The sequence below is a fragment of the Lutjanus erythropterus genome, chromosome 22 (assembly GCF_056507025.1).
Source record: "Lutjanus erythropterus isolate fLutEry1 chromosome 22, fLutEry1.hap2, whole genome shotgun sequence".
Lineage (NCBI taxonomy): Eukaryota > Metazoa > Chordata > Actinopteri > Lutjaniformes > Lutjanidae > Lutjanus > Lutjanus erythropterus.
In genome coordinates, this window is record NC_139338.1 from 14382443 (window position 1) to 14400753 (window position 18311).

Consider the following 18311-nt stretch of genomic DNA (forward strand, 5'->3'; position numbering starts at 1 on the left):
GTGGAAAAGACGTGGATGACGTCAGACGTACAGCACTAAGAGAAACCTAACTAATGCGCTTTCATTGAAATTAGAATAGGAACGTTAAGTGTGTAATATCAAGCTGTTTTAATCAACAATGTCACTAAATCAGAAAAACAAGACATTACTTCAACTACTGACATACACTGTTGAGTGTGAAAGATAAAAACACAGCTTTAGATTACAGGCACACACACACTCAATTCTAAATCCTAGAGTCCAGTTTAATATATCCTTTCAAATCCTGACTTCTTCAGCCTCTATTTGTAAGATATATTCAATAGTGGTGTGATTTACCTCTGAGTTAAAAGGTGTATTTCTCTAGTCCCATTGAAATGCTGCACTCGCAATGCCATTGTAACAGACAAAACTGACAGGTGTTTCTCCTAAATGAAAAGCCTCTTGCATAAGTCAGTTTCAGTCTTGCCCAAGTTCTCCTTTCACTTCAGAAAAATCCAACAACTTATGAAACACTGGGCGATGGTGACATTAACTAGCTGTACAAATTATGGACAAAACCCAGTAGGAGGTTTGGATTCATTTCTGCAAAAATGCTGTGTTTTTACAACATATTGACACAGTTCGGGAATGCAGAGTAGCAGCGCTTAATTATCTTTTTTCCCATCTTGAATGTAGAGATAAGATGAAAGTGGAACAAAAAGCCTTCTCAGACATGCTTACTGTATTTTTGCTGAGCCTGCTAACCAGTAAATAGCTGTAACCACACACCCTAGATTGTGTAATGTGAGGGGAGATAAGGCTGGGATAGCAAACTGATCACAAAGTTTGCATTCCACACTGACTGTTCAGTTATTCTGCCTTTTATAAAGTGCAATTTCTCTTGCATGCACACGCAAACAAATGCACACAAAGACACATGCACGTTTCTGTATCTGATTTGTCCCCGAATTTCCCTGGCCTACCTGTAGAAGCTGGATCTCTGTCAAGGTGATCACTTTGACCACGCAACAACGACTCATGGCTCCCAGAGTGGCGCCGTCTCCCACCACAGGAGATGCAGATTCTTACAGGAGAGCAAGAACTGTCACGGCGACAGCTGTGTCTCACCGAGACCGGGGCAGAAGAAGAGGAAGAAGAAGAAGAAGAAGAGGTGCTGCAGCCTTCTTCCTGAGCTTTTGCAGAAATATCGGAAAGGAAGGCATGACACATCAGCTTATTTGGGAGCTGCACGGGCCGTTTCCTCTGTGTGTGTTCGTACGTGTGCGTGTGTTTTTGGTCAGGGAAAGGCCTGACAGAGGCAGAAATACAGATGGCAGTTAGGGGGGTTGGGGTGTGTGTGTGTGTGTGTATGTGTGTGTGTGTAGGGGTGTAATAAGTTGACAGAATGTGAGTTCCTGCTTGTGGATCACCACACTTTCCTTCCTGCAGAACATCCAGCCCAGCTCAGCACATTCTCCCAGGTTATCTTCACGACACCCACTTCCTTTGGAAGGCTTTTGAACCATCAAACTACAGTCACAGACTCAACTAGGGAAACGCACAAAAAATATAATCTGTGCATGTGTGCAAATGTGCTAAAGTACACAGATGCACACTCCCGCAAAGTTGTTATCATGTCCCAGTCACTGCCAGGCCACAACAGGCCTTCCCAGAAAAGCTCTCACAGAATTCCTAGACACAGCAAAACTGAACGAGGTCACTGTAAATCCTCCCAGCAGTCCTAACCTTTAGATAATAAAAACAATCAGCTCAATCAGAAGCCAAAAAAATACTAAATACAGGAAAGTGTAGTTCAACTTTAAAGTTATAAGCAGGGTTAGCAAAACAAAACAAGATAGTGAGGATATTTTTGTTAAAGCAAGTTTTCTGACAACTTTTTGCATTTTCAGGTGTAAGCCTGGGGTAGTGTGTGCTATGTTTTCTGCAGCTAATCTCGCATATTACTGGACCCTTCAACCTGATATTGTTTACGCACGTTGAATAATTCATTTATTGAGTGCTCATTTTTATACATTAAATTTGTGTTACTGTTAGAGAATCTAATCAGCTCTATGCAACAATATTCTGAGTAGTCACAACTTCCAATAGGACATGCAGGCTCCAACCATCAAGTGTAAATTATTTAGAATTTCAGCTTTTGTGAGTTTCTCCAAAAAAATATATTTCTGTATTGATCATATTGTTGTAAACTACCTTGCAATTGCAATTGCAATGTTATAAATAAATAACAATATTTAAATTTATTATATAATTTATTGTTTCTTTATTAAGTTTATATTGTTAAGTGAACCATGGATGCTGAGTTACAATACCATTACACTAGTCAATGCATCTTAAATAAAACTGAGGTCAGGGATGCACCTGAACCCACATATGTTTTTGGGAGAGCACAAATAATGCGATGGAATTAAATAATAAGCAAATACAAATAAACATAATTTTTATTTGGGGGTAAAAAAAGTTTGAAATGATTGACATGCCTGTGCGTCAGTTCCTCCAAATCGATTCATATCATCGTGGATGACCGTAACATAAAAGTGGCCATTCTGTTTGCAACACAAGATTGTAACTGTTTTGATTCATAACGCTTTATTTTCCTAGTTCTAACTTTTAAAAAATTATTCTAATACTAAAAGTTTCTAATTACAATGAAAAACAAAACTTTTTCAGTTTCTGCTTGTTCAGTGTCCTGAGGTCAGACAGGTCACAGAACCTAATTTAGTTTTTTTTAGATGAAAGGAACAGTATGTATATGTATATTTCATAATTAATCATATCCCAAACTTAATGTCTTGCTTTGAAGGATTGCATGCCAATTTAACCCAACTTTTGGTATAAACCACGCCCATTTCTGGTCTTCTATCTGAATATGGATGCAGAGACAGATGGTTTTGTTGGTTGAACTGATACAGATAATGACATCTCTTGTTGTGGTGGCATTGCTCTAGATGCAAGTTTTTTTTTTTTTTAGTGAAATCCTGGGTGGTCGTGTCTCTTAAAAATCTGAGAGGCACCAATTTCTACTCACAGCTGACTCAACGCTTATTGCAAAAATTAACTGAGAGTTTTGTATATACACTAATAATAATAAACACATCAGAGCTTAAATCGGGGACACTGAATGTAATAAGGCAAATCGAATCACAATGATTCAGTTAAATCAAGCCTGCGCAGATTATGTTTTTAAAGAATCATTTTAACACTGTAATGCACAATAAGCTCATGTCTCCTCTCAGCTGTTAAATTGCAATTTGTCTCACACGTGTCCATGGTGGATGATTTCATTAAATAAAGAAAGCAGGTCTTGATACTATCCGGAGAAAAGAAGTTCTCATCATAGCCAAACAGATTGATAGCCTTTACAGTCTCAGTCAGCTGGATGGGTGAGGATTATTTATGCTGCTATGTCCAAGTCATTTTGCTGCTATTTGAAGGTCAACAAGACACTCTTCGTGTTTGCTGCGTCTTCATGAAAGCGCCTGTCTCCGAGTGCCTGTTTGTGTTTTGTATTCCTAAAACTTCACCATTACCCACGTGTGTATTTGTCTGCTTTCTTGTTTATTTGATGTCCGCCGCGTGTGAGCAGTCTGTCTGATCTAGCCAAATTCCTGGCTGGCCATTTTTGGCTCATCTTGGGGCGAGCCACAAGTGCTCACCTTTGTTAGTCCCCCTGCATGGCATGTTTTAAACATCAGGGACTTCCTGTAAGAGTTGGCCTGCTTCTGAGACAACACTTCAAAGTGCAGCTCCCACATCTGAGGACTGTTTTATCCTGCTAGAAAAGGAATGCATAATGGACACGGCACCACTGCACTTTTAATGATTCTCATATGAATTAAATATTATAGCCATTTTAACTGGATTACATGTGAAACTATGTGTGTGCGTGTGTGCTTGTTACCTTGATGAAATATTGAATTTATGAAAATGGTCTGCCTCAATACTGGTGTAAAAATATAATTAAAACTCATACTTAAAGTAACGATGAAAAATGACGTAGGTACCCAGTGCAGTTTTGATTGTAAACAAACACGATTGTACTGATTTGCATTTAACATCTCTCACCAAAACACCTGTGGTATGCCCTTAAGCCCTAACAGAGATTTTAAATGTCCTACATCAAAGTAAACATCTGCAAAGAATTTTTTATCCGTAATTTCAAAATCACTATTTATATGATAAGTTTTCTGATTCTGGCATGCACAAGCAAGTTTGTGACAGTAGAACATGAAAGACAAACAATATTAAGTAGTCGATCTTTACTTTAAAAAGAGTTCCTGGTAAGACTTACACTGGTCATTACACTGTCATATATCACACCTGTTCAACACTGTTCTGTCACTTGTCATTTTTTAATGCATAGTTGACATTGTTTGAGATGTGTGCCCAAGTAGTGCCATTTGGACCTGTCATAAAGATGTCATTAAATATTATAAGGTCTGTTTGATGACCAAGAACAGTACCAGGGTGATTTAGCTGACAGCCCTCTGGCGTTATCTATAGCTGGTGTTAACTTGTTAGCTCGGTTAGCCGTGGAGGTTTTCTTCCTGGTTGTCTTGGTTAATTTCAAGTTTTCGTAACTTAAGACATCCCAAATAATGTCAACTTTGCATTGAAAATGACATAATCAACCAAATCAACACTTAATGACAACAGTCATAAACATTCATAAAGTCTACTTGATGTTCATGAAAGGTGTTATGACATGGTTATGACAGTGTAATGACAATCCTATTCATATCCCTTCATTCATACCCCCTCAAACACAGTGTTACCCAACAGTTTGATTGACTATTTAGTAAGTAAACAACAGTTTTCTGTAGTCATGGCTACAGATTTGATGTTGACAAGTGATAAAACTGTCAGAATAGTGTTATTATTTAGGAAACAAACTCAGTTTTTTTAAGTAGTAGCCTGTGTAATTGTATGAGTGCTAAACTTTTATTTTAAAAATGTAGTGATTTAGAGGATATAAAAAAAATAAATATATGTACATGAGTACACACACCTTAAACAACATACTAAAGTATGCTATCAAATTATTTCTATTTTGTTACTAAATCATTTACTTCCAATAACGAATATTACATTGCATTACAGCAGTTTCAGTCAACTGAAAGACTTGATAAAGCTGAGAGAGAGAGAGGGAGGAGAAGGATGAAGAGGAGGATGCAGTGCAGTCTGTCCTCACGGTCAGTGCAGAGGAGATGCGATTAGTCGAAATGGAATAATACAATTTTTGCTGCTAAATCGGTTAGAGCGCATTATTCTGCGTGAGCACTGAGAGGGAGCTTGTTCACAGGAACACCTGAGAGATTAGACCTTCTACACACATGTACATGTGCACACACAGCCCTTCACAGAGACACATGCAGCACACAGACACTAATGAAGGCTAGCATTTTACGCACATGCCCTGTTGTCAGATTAGTGTGGAACCTGTGGAACTGTATGTACAGTATGCCACCTAAACTAGTGTGTTTATGTGCGTTCAGTATCAACACTAACTTCTCTGGTTCATGTATATGCAACACAGATGAAGGCCAAAAGAAGGGACACATATTTAAAGAGTAACTGCAGTCATACTTCATCAGTTAGAGCAACTGTTTCAGAATTTAAAACTAATCTCTGTTCTGTAAATTCAAATGTATTTATGTAAACTGAAATTAAATAGAGTTTAATCAATAAGGAAATGCTTAGTTACTCAAATCAAAATTAATAAATAAATTAATAGTGCTGTTGAGACCTAGTAATTATGAAACAAAATGTTACAATGTTTGCTAGGTAGTTCAAAAGTCAAAACAAACAAATAAAAAAAACGTTATATTGTTTGCTAGCTAGCTAAAAGGTTAACAAAACATTCCTCACTAAGTAAAACGTTTTTAAAAACTTAAATTGTTTGATACATTGCTAAAAAGTTAACTAAATGATATATTGTCCTCTAACTAGCTAAAAAAATAGATAGCCTACTCATGATGGCTCACGAGAGAAGATCTATCTCATTTTTCCTCCTTTGAGAAAAACTTGTTGGCTGGATAATCAGGAGTGGAGTGACACATTGTTAAACTCAGTTGGGTTGAGTCTGTCCCTTAACATTCTTCTATGAACTCGATTATTTCTCTCAATTTACCTCAATCAGGTAGCTATTTTAAAACTGGAAGTCTAGGCTTAAAGTTAATACTGGACTAGAGTTTAAAGTTTTAGTGCAGACAGACTTAAATTTAATCTAATTTTAGAATAAAAACTTAACTGTGGTTCAAGGAGAGGTTTAATTAAACTCAATTAATTTAAACTAGTTTGGTTCAAGTTAAACCATGACTTAATTGGTTGCAGCTGGGCCTTAGTTGATTATCATCAGGAGGCTGGAGGTTTCAAGCTTTTATGTCCCACCTGTGTAAGGTGCATACTGGACCATGGCTGACTTCTAAACTGGTTCTGATATCATAAAAATGGTAAACTGAGATTTAAGGTGAGGACAGAGAAGCCTCTCCTCCATGAGCCTCCAGAGGAATATGATCTGATCGTATTTGTCCAAATGGAAGCAGAAAACATGACAAGAATTATTATACATAAGCGATGAAATGGCCAAAAATATCAGATAATAGAGGAAGTTTTTCCAAGCCATTGAATTTTGTCCTGGGTAACCTATTAGAGACTGATAAAGTTAGGCTCTAATATTTTAACTCAATATAACAAAATATTAGACAACATGATGTAACAAATTAAATGGACAAGTAAGTTAGTGAAATAAGCGCTGTTTCTGACTTCTGACTATATAATCATGCCATAACATGCAAGGCAAAGGGGTCATTAGCAAACACCAAGCTAATTTAACATCAGATGATAACATGTTAGTAAGACATGCATGCAATGCTATGCAGTGCCCAAAGGTATTTATCATTTTTGGAAACATTTGGGATAACGTAAGCACACAATCCAACAAAATACATGACATTTTTAGACATTTTAACGCGGAAATGTTAGCTATTACAGCTTTAAGTTAAAATATGAAACCAGCAAATTTGCTTGCACTGTGATGAAAGGGCAGCCTAAACAAATAAAGAAAAATCCGATCTGATCTTCGCCATTCAAAGGCACATCAAAGCCACAAAGCTGCTGAGCAATACGGAGCAGAGGATTGTGGGTAAACTGCCGTGCGGTGGTTGTGGTACTGAAAGGGACACCTCATCCTTGACCCTCACTGTCCAGTGAGCCAGAACAGAATAGAGCGGTTGTTAGCGTTGCCTCTCTGAATGATGTCAGAAAGCTGTACTGTAGACAACTTTAATCTCTCACTTTGGCAGACAGTGAAAAGAAGCCCCCGGTGGGCTCCGACTATAACTATGAAGATGAAGTCTTATTAAAATTATGCACATGATTGATTGCGAGACCAAAGTAGAGGCCTTTCAAGCCTGGGCAACAGCCTAAAGACAAAATGCTCAGTACACACAGAAAGAAATCCATGTTATACCCTCAAAAGAAGCTTATGAACTTTGACTCAATGTACCTTTACCAATTACATGCTAAGCCCCTTTTAAAAAGAATGCATGTCAAATGCAGTCTAAATACACTTACTGTTTACTCCAGGTGAATGGTGTCAGGGTAACACATGTAAAGCTGCTTTACTGGATCTATTTTCTCACACTAATTCAATCAGTTTTGGAGCTGCATATGTACAATATGTAATATGATATAGATGTAGGCTAATGCGTATATTATATTAAACTTGCATCAAAAAATGTACACGCTCTAAAAGTTAATGTGATCCGATCTCATATATTTGCAGTATAGTTGCATCTTCGATGGCAGGATAATTAAATGTACTATAAGGAGTTTGTATCTGGTTATGAAACAGTCTCAATTTAGTTCTAATGCCTATATATGACCTACATAAGTGAACGAGACCATCAGCCAGAAGATTGGCTGTTTTATTCTTAATGCCTGCCACCAGTTCGGGTTCTGAAATCAGATGAAACGATTTGCAGCGGACAGGAAGAGCCTGTATTTACATTTTCTGAGACAAAGTTACAGTGAGGAGTACGTTAGCCACTTAAAAAGAGCAGGAGCAGGAGATTTTCCTTTAGATAATTTTATTTTTGACATATTTTTTGTGATTATGGTGGTGAAGACACTATCGCTATTGTCCACAGGGGCCTCCAAAATCAATATGAAAGTTCCTTGTAGCTGTTTTAAAGCACAGCGTGCAAGTTTACAATATAAAAATACTGCAGTAATATCTAATATATTAACACAATATAAGAGTTTTGGCAATATGGGGGTTGTCATTTTGTTTTTTGTTTTTTTTGCAACCAGGACATGCATGAGTTTTGTGATCCCTGTGTTGCACTAAACAGACTCGCTGAGAAGGACTCTCGTGGTAGCCCCGCCCTAAAGGCTCCCCTGCTTTATTGTCTATTTTATTTCATAATTTACAAAATGATCATCATGAGAAGAATACTTGAAACTACCGATTGACACCACAAACTCATTATGAAACTGTGTATTGTCATAAATCAAGTGTGAAGTAGGGTCATTTTCCCATCAGTTTACATACAAACAGATCCCTTGTTGCAGCCAGTGGAGCTACAATGGAAACACTTGGAAGTATATCAGAATAATTAAAAAAAAAAAAGTAAGAAAAAGGTCAAACACTAATCTTGTTACTCACCATTAAACTCAGCAAGCTACTGTGTGAAGAAAAACAACAACAACAAATGTGAGAAAGTGTGACCAAGAAATGAGTGGTGACCTCAGCGTGAGGCCAAGATGACCATAGATCCAGCAACAGGGTGGATGGACACACCCACTGATTCCCACTGATGTGTTATGAGCCAACACCACATCCAGTGTTTTGATTCTTTGTCTTTATCTTTGCGAACACGTGGTGGAGTAAATGATTCAAATTGGTAAAATGTCAGTGCTACACAGTGTGGGCTGTATGTTTTTAGTTAAAACCCAAAACCTTGGGTCCGACTGTACTTGACTTTATAATGAAAGATTCCTCTTAATCATTCTTCCATAAAATAATGTCATACAAGATTTTAGTAAAAATGAATGACAGCGACTCATTGTTTTGAACATAAGGGCTTTAACATATTAGTAAAAATAAATATTGGCTCTGAATTGAAATGCAGCAATATTACTGTCTCATTCCAGTAGATTTACCATAGTATGATGATCTGAAAATAATGACAAGAATGAATAAAGACTCAATAAAAGAGATGAATTGGAAATACATTGATTACTGCCCATCCTTTAACTTCATTGTGGGAAATTAAATGATGCAAAAGCTATTTAAACAGACAATTAAATCAACTTTGACCTTACCAGAACCAATAATGTATGGTTTGTGCTGTGGACAAAGAGGTGTTTGTTTTGCTGTGTTCGGCTATATTTGCGCCCCTGCTGTTTGAATGAGTAAGCGTCTGTGACAAAGGGAGCGAGCGGCCGCCTTCCCAGAAATGCACGAGAGGTGAGGAGAGGTTTTTGGCTCCGCTGTGATCTTGCTTGTGCACGTGATGAACTGAGATCTGAGTCGAGCGCGGACAAAGTTTCCTCTTTGTGCTGATGATGATTGTGATCTGAAGTAAACAAAAGAATACCCAGTACTGTAACTGTGTCAGGAGGAAGGCAGATAAATGCGAAACAAAATTTTTAAAATGTCGGGGAAGTTTTGTCTCGCTATTTAATTTAATACTGGCTAACCTTTTAGAGACTGATGAAGTTAGGCTCTTTATTCTAACTCAATATAAATAATTAAACATCTTACATGATGTAACAAATAAGTGGATTATTAGGAATCTATTATAGCAGATGTCGAATTGTTAAAAAAAAATAATCATAATAATAGACTGGTAAAAATTCTAACCCCCTATTCTAATCCTCTGCAAGCGACTCCGACGTGTTTTCGTACATTTCCCATGTATTTGTTTTAGCCTTTCTAAAAATGTTTTCCCACGTGACGTGACATAGGTTTCTGCATGATGGTGTTGCTACATACTGTATAAACCCCCTTGCTTTGGTTTAGTGGAAGTTTCCTTTTGAAAAATCAGATGGAACCACCCTTTAAATGAACTGTTTGGCCCTTTCTATGCAATTCATGAAGATATTTAGCAAAAATGGCAGTTGACCATTTGTCCAATACTTTTAGCAAACTATTTCAACTGTTTATCCATTACTCTCTGCTAATTACTTCAACCTTTTTTCCCATTCATTTTTAGCTATTTCAGCTAGTGAATAATTAAGGAGACTAAAGTGTAATTTATGGTTACTGCAGTGTGTCTGGTATTTATGGTGCAGAGGGTCTTCGCGGTGAGTGCTGACCTCTGCAGATGGCCTGTATAGGGTCTGCACAGATCTCCACGCTCCAGTCAAAATGTGAAACAATGCCGTACTCTATTTGCTCAATCTGACAGCTAATGAAGGCGTACATGGATTCACCACGCTGCCGCCGCAATGCTTTACATCTTTGGAGAAAAGAGTCCTGCCATGAACTATGCACATACTGCACAGACCATAAATTAACCTTCAGAGTGACTGTTTATATTTTCTTTGAACGTGTTAAGCTTTGCATAAATCTTAAGTGAACTACAAAGACAAATAATTTCAAGACCAATCTTTGGCAACTGAAGTGAAGATCAAACTATTTTTCATTGCAGTTCATCTGACCTTTGAAGCTTAGCTTGGCATCAAAAAAGTGGATACTTTTCCCCCTAACCAACATGAAGTGCATTTGCGGGGCTAAATTTGCCAGGCACTGTTCAAAAGCTTTTGGTGGGGATATATTGATCCCCCGCTCTTAACTTGATTGTGGGAAATTAAATAATGCAATAGCTGTTTAATGAGAACTAAGCAGAAAATTAAATCAACTCTGACCCTGCCAGAAATAATAATGTATGGTTTGTGCTGCGGACAAAGAGCTGTTTGTTTGCTGTGTTCAGCTATCTTTGTGGCCCTGCTGTTTGAACGAGTAAAGTTTCTTTGACGAAGGGAGGCGGCACTCTTCTTCCCAGCAGTGCATGAGAGGGAGATCAGGAATGGAAGTGAGGGGAGTGTGAGGTAAAGACCAGAAGAGCTCAGTATCTGTTCAGTTTATATAACCTGCATCCATCATTACAACATAGTTCTTACGTCCTCTTGTATGCACTATTATGATAATGTTTTTCCAAAGTTTAAATGTAAATGAATAATATAACAGTTGTAGTGTAGAGCACATAAATCTATTTTTTCCTTTTTAAAAGATATAATCAATATGATTTTTTTTCCAAAATTTATTTTCCGGTTCCTTTATTGGATCATGCAAGTCTGCCAGCTGTCCTCTCTCATCACTCCAATTGCCAGTGTCGCTTAAATTGGGTAATTAGCTGTGCCTGAGTTCAATTTATTTTCTCCACCATTTAGTCACTGCCAGTTTTAAAGTGTCTTACAGAGTTTTCTCTTATCATCACCAATTCCCCCGCTGTAGACTACCATGTGCCTCCACTGATGCACATGCCAGCCACTTCGTTTTTGCCAAATTAAGTTCCCCCGAAGCTGCAGCAGCAGCAGCACCAGTCAAATCAGGATGGGTCCGTCACAAGCTTTACACGCTGGACTTGAATGACTTTAACCCAGAATTGAACTGGTGTGTTTGGTTTAAACGCCCAACCAAGATAAAGCAACTGCACATCACCTGCTCGTTCACAAAGGATAACTGTCTCCATCTGACAAATCTATTTTGTTTGAACATCTGATACTAAGAATTGAAGCCTCTGTGTAAATAACTAGCAGCCTGCTCTTTCCCTAACTTTAACCAGTTAATTGCTTAAACTAGCAGTGTCGCGATATACTGGTATTGACAATAACCATTATATTTTTTAAAAATTAATCACTGATATCATGTAGATCTTAAACATACTGTATGCTCTTATATAATTTCCACTTCTTTCCATCCTTTCCTCCACTGCCACCCACACGCTATCTTTTCACTATCCACTGAGTATAATTGTGCTTTTTGTACAGTTATGGTCACAGACTCCCTCCGCCTCCCATAACTTATATTTTGAGTGTAATTTATTATCAAAAAGAGACAAAAAAAGTAGATCTGTAGATATCATGATAGTATTACCTCATGAGGTAGCTGGCTTTGTAAGATCATTTAAAAATCCATCTCGCCAGGCTTCAAGGTATCTGTTTGTGTCCGTGCCAAAAGTGACGCAGCCAATCAGGCGGGACTGCTGGCTGCTACGGGCATGGTTTCACATGTGCTGACAGCAAGAAGCATCCATGGAAACAACTAGCTAGATGGTGTGTGTTATATCAGAACTGGAGGACTGGTTTCTTCATTGGCAGGAGAACAAAAAACGGCACTGAAGGTTTTTCTCAATGGAAAGGTGTTCTCACTCTTCTCCCAATCGGCTTCGGCCAGTTTGATCTGATTGGTTGAAGTTAGCCCAAATGGTTCAACCAGTCACCAACCAAGTACTTTTTAATTGCCTTCCCTTTTCCATACAGTTTCTAAGGACAACGTCCCAGATGGGTTTGTGTAACTAGCCACCTGGTGTGTCAGGTTAGTGGTAACATCATTGTTGTGACATCTTTTGGCCACAATAATCATGTTGTGAAAATCTGATGTCATGACAGCTCTAAACTTAACCAAGTCCATACCCTCAAAGAACAACATCCATATATCCTTATGTCCACTGAGTTTGCGTCCCATAGACCAAGATTAACCATACTCTAATTATACCTTAACCATTTGTTATTTTCTATAACCACAACTTTTTTTTTTAGGTAAGACACAAACTCTGGCCTCTAGTGTCAAAGTCCTGGGCTTTGCATGCTCTTTTATCCACCACAGTCCCCTCCCTCAGTTCCAGGAAAATGACCATAATCCTTTTGACACTCAGTGTTTAGGATTATGAGAATAATATGTGGATAATTATACGTTCATAATGCAGTTACGGCAACAGGACATGCCAGTCACGCTTCTAATTTTAACGTCCCATCATACAGAAATCTTCTTTGAATAGTAATTTGTATCTAATTTGTTTTTTTCCTGAAATAATGTTCAATCACACCTCCTCCTCCCCCATTGAAAAATCCAGAATCTATGAATATTTAACTGCTGGTCACTTGAGGTCTCCTTCTTCACTGAAAAATCCAGTCTTCGAGTCTGAATAAGAAGTTTCCATCTCCATACTGGACCATGACTGATTTTAAAACTAGTTTTGATCACACAAAATCATCTTGTATGTGTTGAAGTTAGATTTGGTGTGAGAACAGAGAAACCTTCCTCCTTCTGCAGATGAATGTGAAAAAGTATCAAGCTCCGCACATACTGTAAAAAACATTTAGGGGTTCTTTTACTTAAACATACTCATTTCAGTTCAATTCATTACAGTTTAGAAAAGATGTATTTTTAAATTCATCTAGCACAGACTTTTTTTTTTTTGACTAAATCCAACTGAAGCTCTGTGCTCACTCTCCTCTGCTCCCACCAGTGTCAATGTTCAAGCATGCGTTGCATTTATTCTACTTATGCGTTGATAATGCATGCATGAACTGAAACGAATGCTGCTTTACTGTTTTTTCCTGCTGTCTGTGAAGTTTTCACAATGACAGATTTAATCAGAGAAACAAAAATTACCATGAAACTTTGTTGTAACTCTGTAATTATTAATAGCATCTAATCAATTTTAGCTTTGTTTATTTGAGCAACACAGTCCAAACTGGGGGCGTAAACGTGCAACACTTTGCAACAGTGCAAATTCATTAGGGATTAAAGGGACCTCACAGACGGTTGTGCATATTTTAGCCCATTACACACAAACTGTACACTGTATACTTTACATTACAGCTTAGCATAAGTTTTTAGATTGATTTCCTACCTTTGAAACAGCCATTGGTCTCAGATCATTTCAGCATGTTATAGATATCAGTTTACTCAAACGTAGATTAGGTAATCCATCACACAGAATATCTATCTACTGTCTCTCTATTTACGTCAATGTTATGTTATCTTTATCTTTATGGGATAATATGTAACAACATTTAGTTTTTGAACACAATACAGTAAAAATCTTAGACCTCGGAATGTCCTTGAACACACCACCAAGCGAGAATTTTGCTGTCTGTCTTTTTATCTGCAATACAACATCTCATTCTGTTGATGTATATGTAAACCAATGCCAGTTTTGTAAAATGGTTTCATGGTAATAAAAAAAAAAAAACTACAGAATTTGAGTAGAATCAACTAATATTTTATATATATGATGAAAACCTGCTTTGTGTCTCCTAACTGTAAAAAAGTTGAGTGAACTAATTTTCAAGGCAAATGGCTTCACTTATTTTTTTAGTTCAAGTCAAACAAGTTTTGCTGATCTGTAATCTTTTGGTTTGACATAATTTATTTTTCCTGGTCAGATAGGAAAAGTAAATCATTTTAATGCAAGATTATAGATCAGAAAACTTTATTTTTTCATTTATTTCAAAACTTCAGAGTTAGAGTTTGATTCAAAACGCAAAAATTTAGTGAAGTTGCCTCAAATTTACGAGCGTTCTCAACTTTGTATGTGAAGAACTGACTTTTCAAACTGAGAAGATGTAAAAGGAAATCAAATTTGTTTGTGATATTTGTCAGTGACATTGGGAACTTGTTGGTTCAACTTAATCTCTTTCTGAAGTACAAACTGAATTAATATGAAGTTTATTTGACTAGAAAAGTTTATTTGCTTTAAATTATTACAAAATAACCTTAGTCAACTTAAAATTTTGAGTCAGTTAATACTACTACTACTACTACTACTACTACTACTATTACTACTACTACTACTACTACTAATAATAATAATAATAATAATATGTTTGTTTGTTCATTTTTTTTGCAGTGTGTCAGTTACTGAGATTTGTAGGTACTAGAATAAAACAAGAAAATCCTTTGATCCTTAATGCATTTTATCTGGTACAAATTGTGAGTGAAGTTAGCATAGCCAACATTAACACCCTTCCTTTTGTGTGTGTGTGTGTGTGTGTGTGTGTGTGTGTGTGTGTGTGTGTGTGTGTGTGTGTGTGTGTGTGTGTGTGCGTGTGTGTCTGAACTATCCAGAGGTCATGAGTGCACTCTGCACTGAGGAAGAACTTAAAGCAAGTCCCATCAGAGCAAATGATGTTGATTTATCCTTCCACTGTTTCCCTCCTTTGCTCTCTTCCTCTGTCTCCATCTTATCTCACTCCCTTTCTGTCTTCCTCTTTATCTATATCAGCCTCTCTCTCCATCTCTGGTTATGTTAATGATCTGATGTGCAGGCAGAGGAGGCACCTGTGCGAGGCTAACGTGAGACGACACCAATCGTTTCATCACAATGGGGAGCCCCAGAGACCAAAAGACTCACTTAAAAGGCGTATTTCAGGGTATTAATTGCTTGACATGGCTCACCCAGGTATGGGAAACCTTTCGTAAACCTTTCGTATGGCAATTAAAGGGACCAGTAGAGAGAGAGCACTGTGCTGTGGATGGCTGGAATATTTCAGAGTGTGTAACAGGCGGTGTGGTATTTCTCACAAAATCACGTGTGGTGAGCAGACAAAGTTATGGTGATTGAGTTAGCCACCCCTCCCACCCCTCGCTCTTTCATGGTGTGTCTGGATCTGTACATGAGTAGGAGTCATTTCACATGACCTGCAGTTTTAGCCAGGACCAGGTTTTTAATCCGACTACCTGGTATCATACCTGGTAGTGGGATTAAATGAGTTACTAATGATTACAAAATACATATTAAATACACACGCTAAATCCGCCTGTAAGTATTTCCACGTGCTATTCTAAAGAGAATTCACTTTACCAAAGCCAAGAAAAAGACAGAATAGGTGTGTTTTTACAACAACAAGGACTGATTTGTACCAAACTTTTAAACAAGCTTTCATTTAAGAAAGGTTAAATGTATTCATCTCCTTAAACATTAAAATAACTGCCTTTTTAGATAGATTGAGCAAAATTAAAAAGTTCCTCAAAGAAAGTTAAGGGACAGACTCAACCTAATTGAGTTTTATGATGGATCTCATCTTTATTTCACTCAAGTTGATACTACGGCCAACAAGTTTTTTTTAAAGGAGAAATTATGAGCTTTTCTGCTGAGCCATCATGAGTAGGCTAACTAGGCTAACCAGCTTTTAACCAAGCAAGTAAACTATATAATGTTTAGTTAACTTTTTATCAGCTAATAAAACTTTTTAGCAAGTTAGAGAATAATGTAATATTGAGTTAAGCTAAGAATTTAGCGAGCTAACAAACATATAACATGAGTTTTTGTTGATGTTGTTGTTGTTGTTTACATTTTAAATAGCTAGCAAACAATACAGAGCACCTGAAATTTCATGGTTTTCCCTCTTTTATAGTACTAGGTCCCACTAGCATTCAAATGTATACACATATATATAATATATAATAATTATCTTTTCTTTCGATCAACTGATCGATTAATCAACTAATCGTTGCAGCTCTAGATTTTTGTTCCTTCAAAGTTCTCAAAGTTTTACCAAAGGTATGATTTGAAAAACTGAGTCTGCAGTATTAATACAGTATTTAACATTTTGCCATTTTGCCATAAATTTAGGGAAATTATCAAATGCAATTAAATCTGTCTTCAAACACTGGTGCATCTCCAAAATGTCAACTTCTCATGAGCTAAGAAAAAAAAAGTTTTCTGCTGTATGAAAGTGCAGTTTTGAGATAAACCAAAGCATTTTTAAATGGTTTATATCATATACATAATCTGTATATTTTATATAATTTATAATCTCCAAGAAAAATGTTACCTGGCATAGACATAATGAAATTAATTTAAAAAAACCCCTCATTTTTAGAAAGCTGAAACATTTTTTAAACTGTATCACACTATTATCAGTTATTATTAACAGCTCATTACTTAATTTCAAGCATCTGTACTCATACAGACAGTTGGCGAGATCTGTTATAACTAGAGTAATGTTTTCTCTGCTGCTGCTTACGTCACCTGTCTCAGAGCCTCTGCTACTTTCAGGGTTGACTTATTTTAATACCACTTTGAGTTTGTTTGAGTCTAATTCTCTTTAAATCCACAATAGACCAGATTTGACACAGGTGCCTCTTTCATTTTCCTCTCACATTACAACAACACAGCATCATCATTGTCCTTTTACAGTCATCTGAAACAAGGGTGCTTTTTATCTAAAGCATGCAAACACATGACACAAACATATTGTTTGTAAAGTTGATTTGAAGTCATGGAAATCTGCACAGAAAATGATTCGATCATTTTTATGTTGCATGTCACATAACCGTCGTTGCTCAGTTTACCTCTGAAAGCATCATGGCAGAAGTAGGTGTGTCAGCGTCACTTACCTGTCCGTACCAGTTATATTCCAGCATCGTGACGACACTTGTGGCGTTCACAAACCCCCGCGATAAAAACTGGATGGACTTGTACGCCCCTGAACAGCTAAAAAAGACCTTGATAATCGTGGCCTGTTGCTCTCTTCTCAACCCAACTACACAACTCTTAGTTCCCCCTGTGTCGAATTGATGTCGTCAGGACTTTGGGGGGCCTGGCAAAAGCTAAGCCATCACACACACACACACACACATTTTTTTACACATGCACTGGCAAGTCTTACACACACTCACTCACACACACCCCTGTTGAATTTTGGCACTCCCGGGGCTTACGACCTGTTGATAATGAACCTGAACCCATTATTTTGAGTCAATGAATTGAAAGAAATAGGGCAAAGAATGAAAGCCACAGGGCCAATTAACGGCATTCTTTGATGTATTACCCTCGCTCGCCACTCAACCAGACCGCTCTGCGCCTTTTGTCTTTATCCCCTCTGTTATTCATTAATTATTCTGAGCGGGGTCAGAGTTCGTGTGGCTAATTGTGCAGACCGTCTCTCTTTGAGGATGGCAAAAGATTCGCCCAACACTGACACTCCCCCTGACTGTGCCCAGCCACCTTGAATTATGCCAATTATTCCAATTCTTTGATTTTTTTTCTTTTACTAAGCTGTGTCTCTTGTTTCCCCTCCCTCCTGACTTTTCATAGTTCAGTCTCCATCACCGGAGTCTCCCTCTCTCTCTCTCTCTCTCTCTCTCTCCCTCTCCCCCTCTCTCTCTCTCTCCTCTCTGTCTCTCTCTCACACACACACACACACAAACAAATGCATAGTATTTTGGCGAGGATCTCTCAGGACAGTCAAGGTCATGTAAGGCTAAACTCCAGCTCGGATCACATTTTTATAGACCTCATGCCGCTTCTCTACATTATGTATTACAGTACAATTTCACTCAACACTTCTACATGTTTCACAACACA

General features: G+C 37.5%; 1 protein-coding gene across 3 annotated transcripts in view; it reads right to left on the bottom strand.

The window, feature by feature from the left end:
- Positions 1–17463, bottom strand: part of tfec (transcription factor EC) — a 32970-nt gene extending 15507 nt beyond the window's left edge. Inside the window, exon 1 of one of the 3 annotated variants that reach the window (XM_084710986.1) lies at positions 17342–17463. In XM_084710986.1, the coding sequence (XP_084567112.1) occupies positions 17342–17368 (27 nt within the window). In that variant the 5' untranslated portion in view covers positions 17369–17463. Of the gene's footprint in view, positions 1–318; positions 410–944; positions 1135–17341 lie in introns of those variants that run through there. The other 2 variants (XM_084710985.1, XM_084710990.1) reach the window with 2 other exon arrangements.
- Positions 17464–18311: the final 848 nt, after the last annotated feature.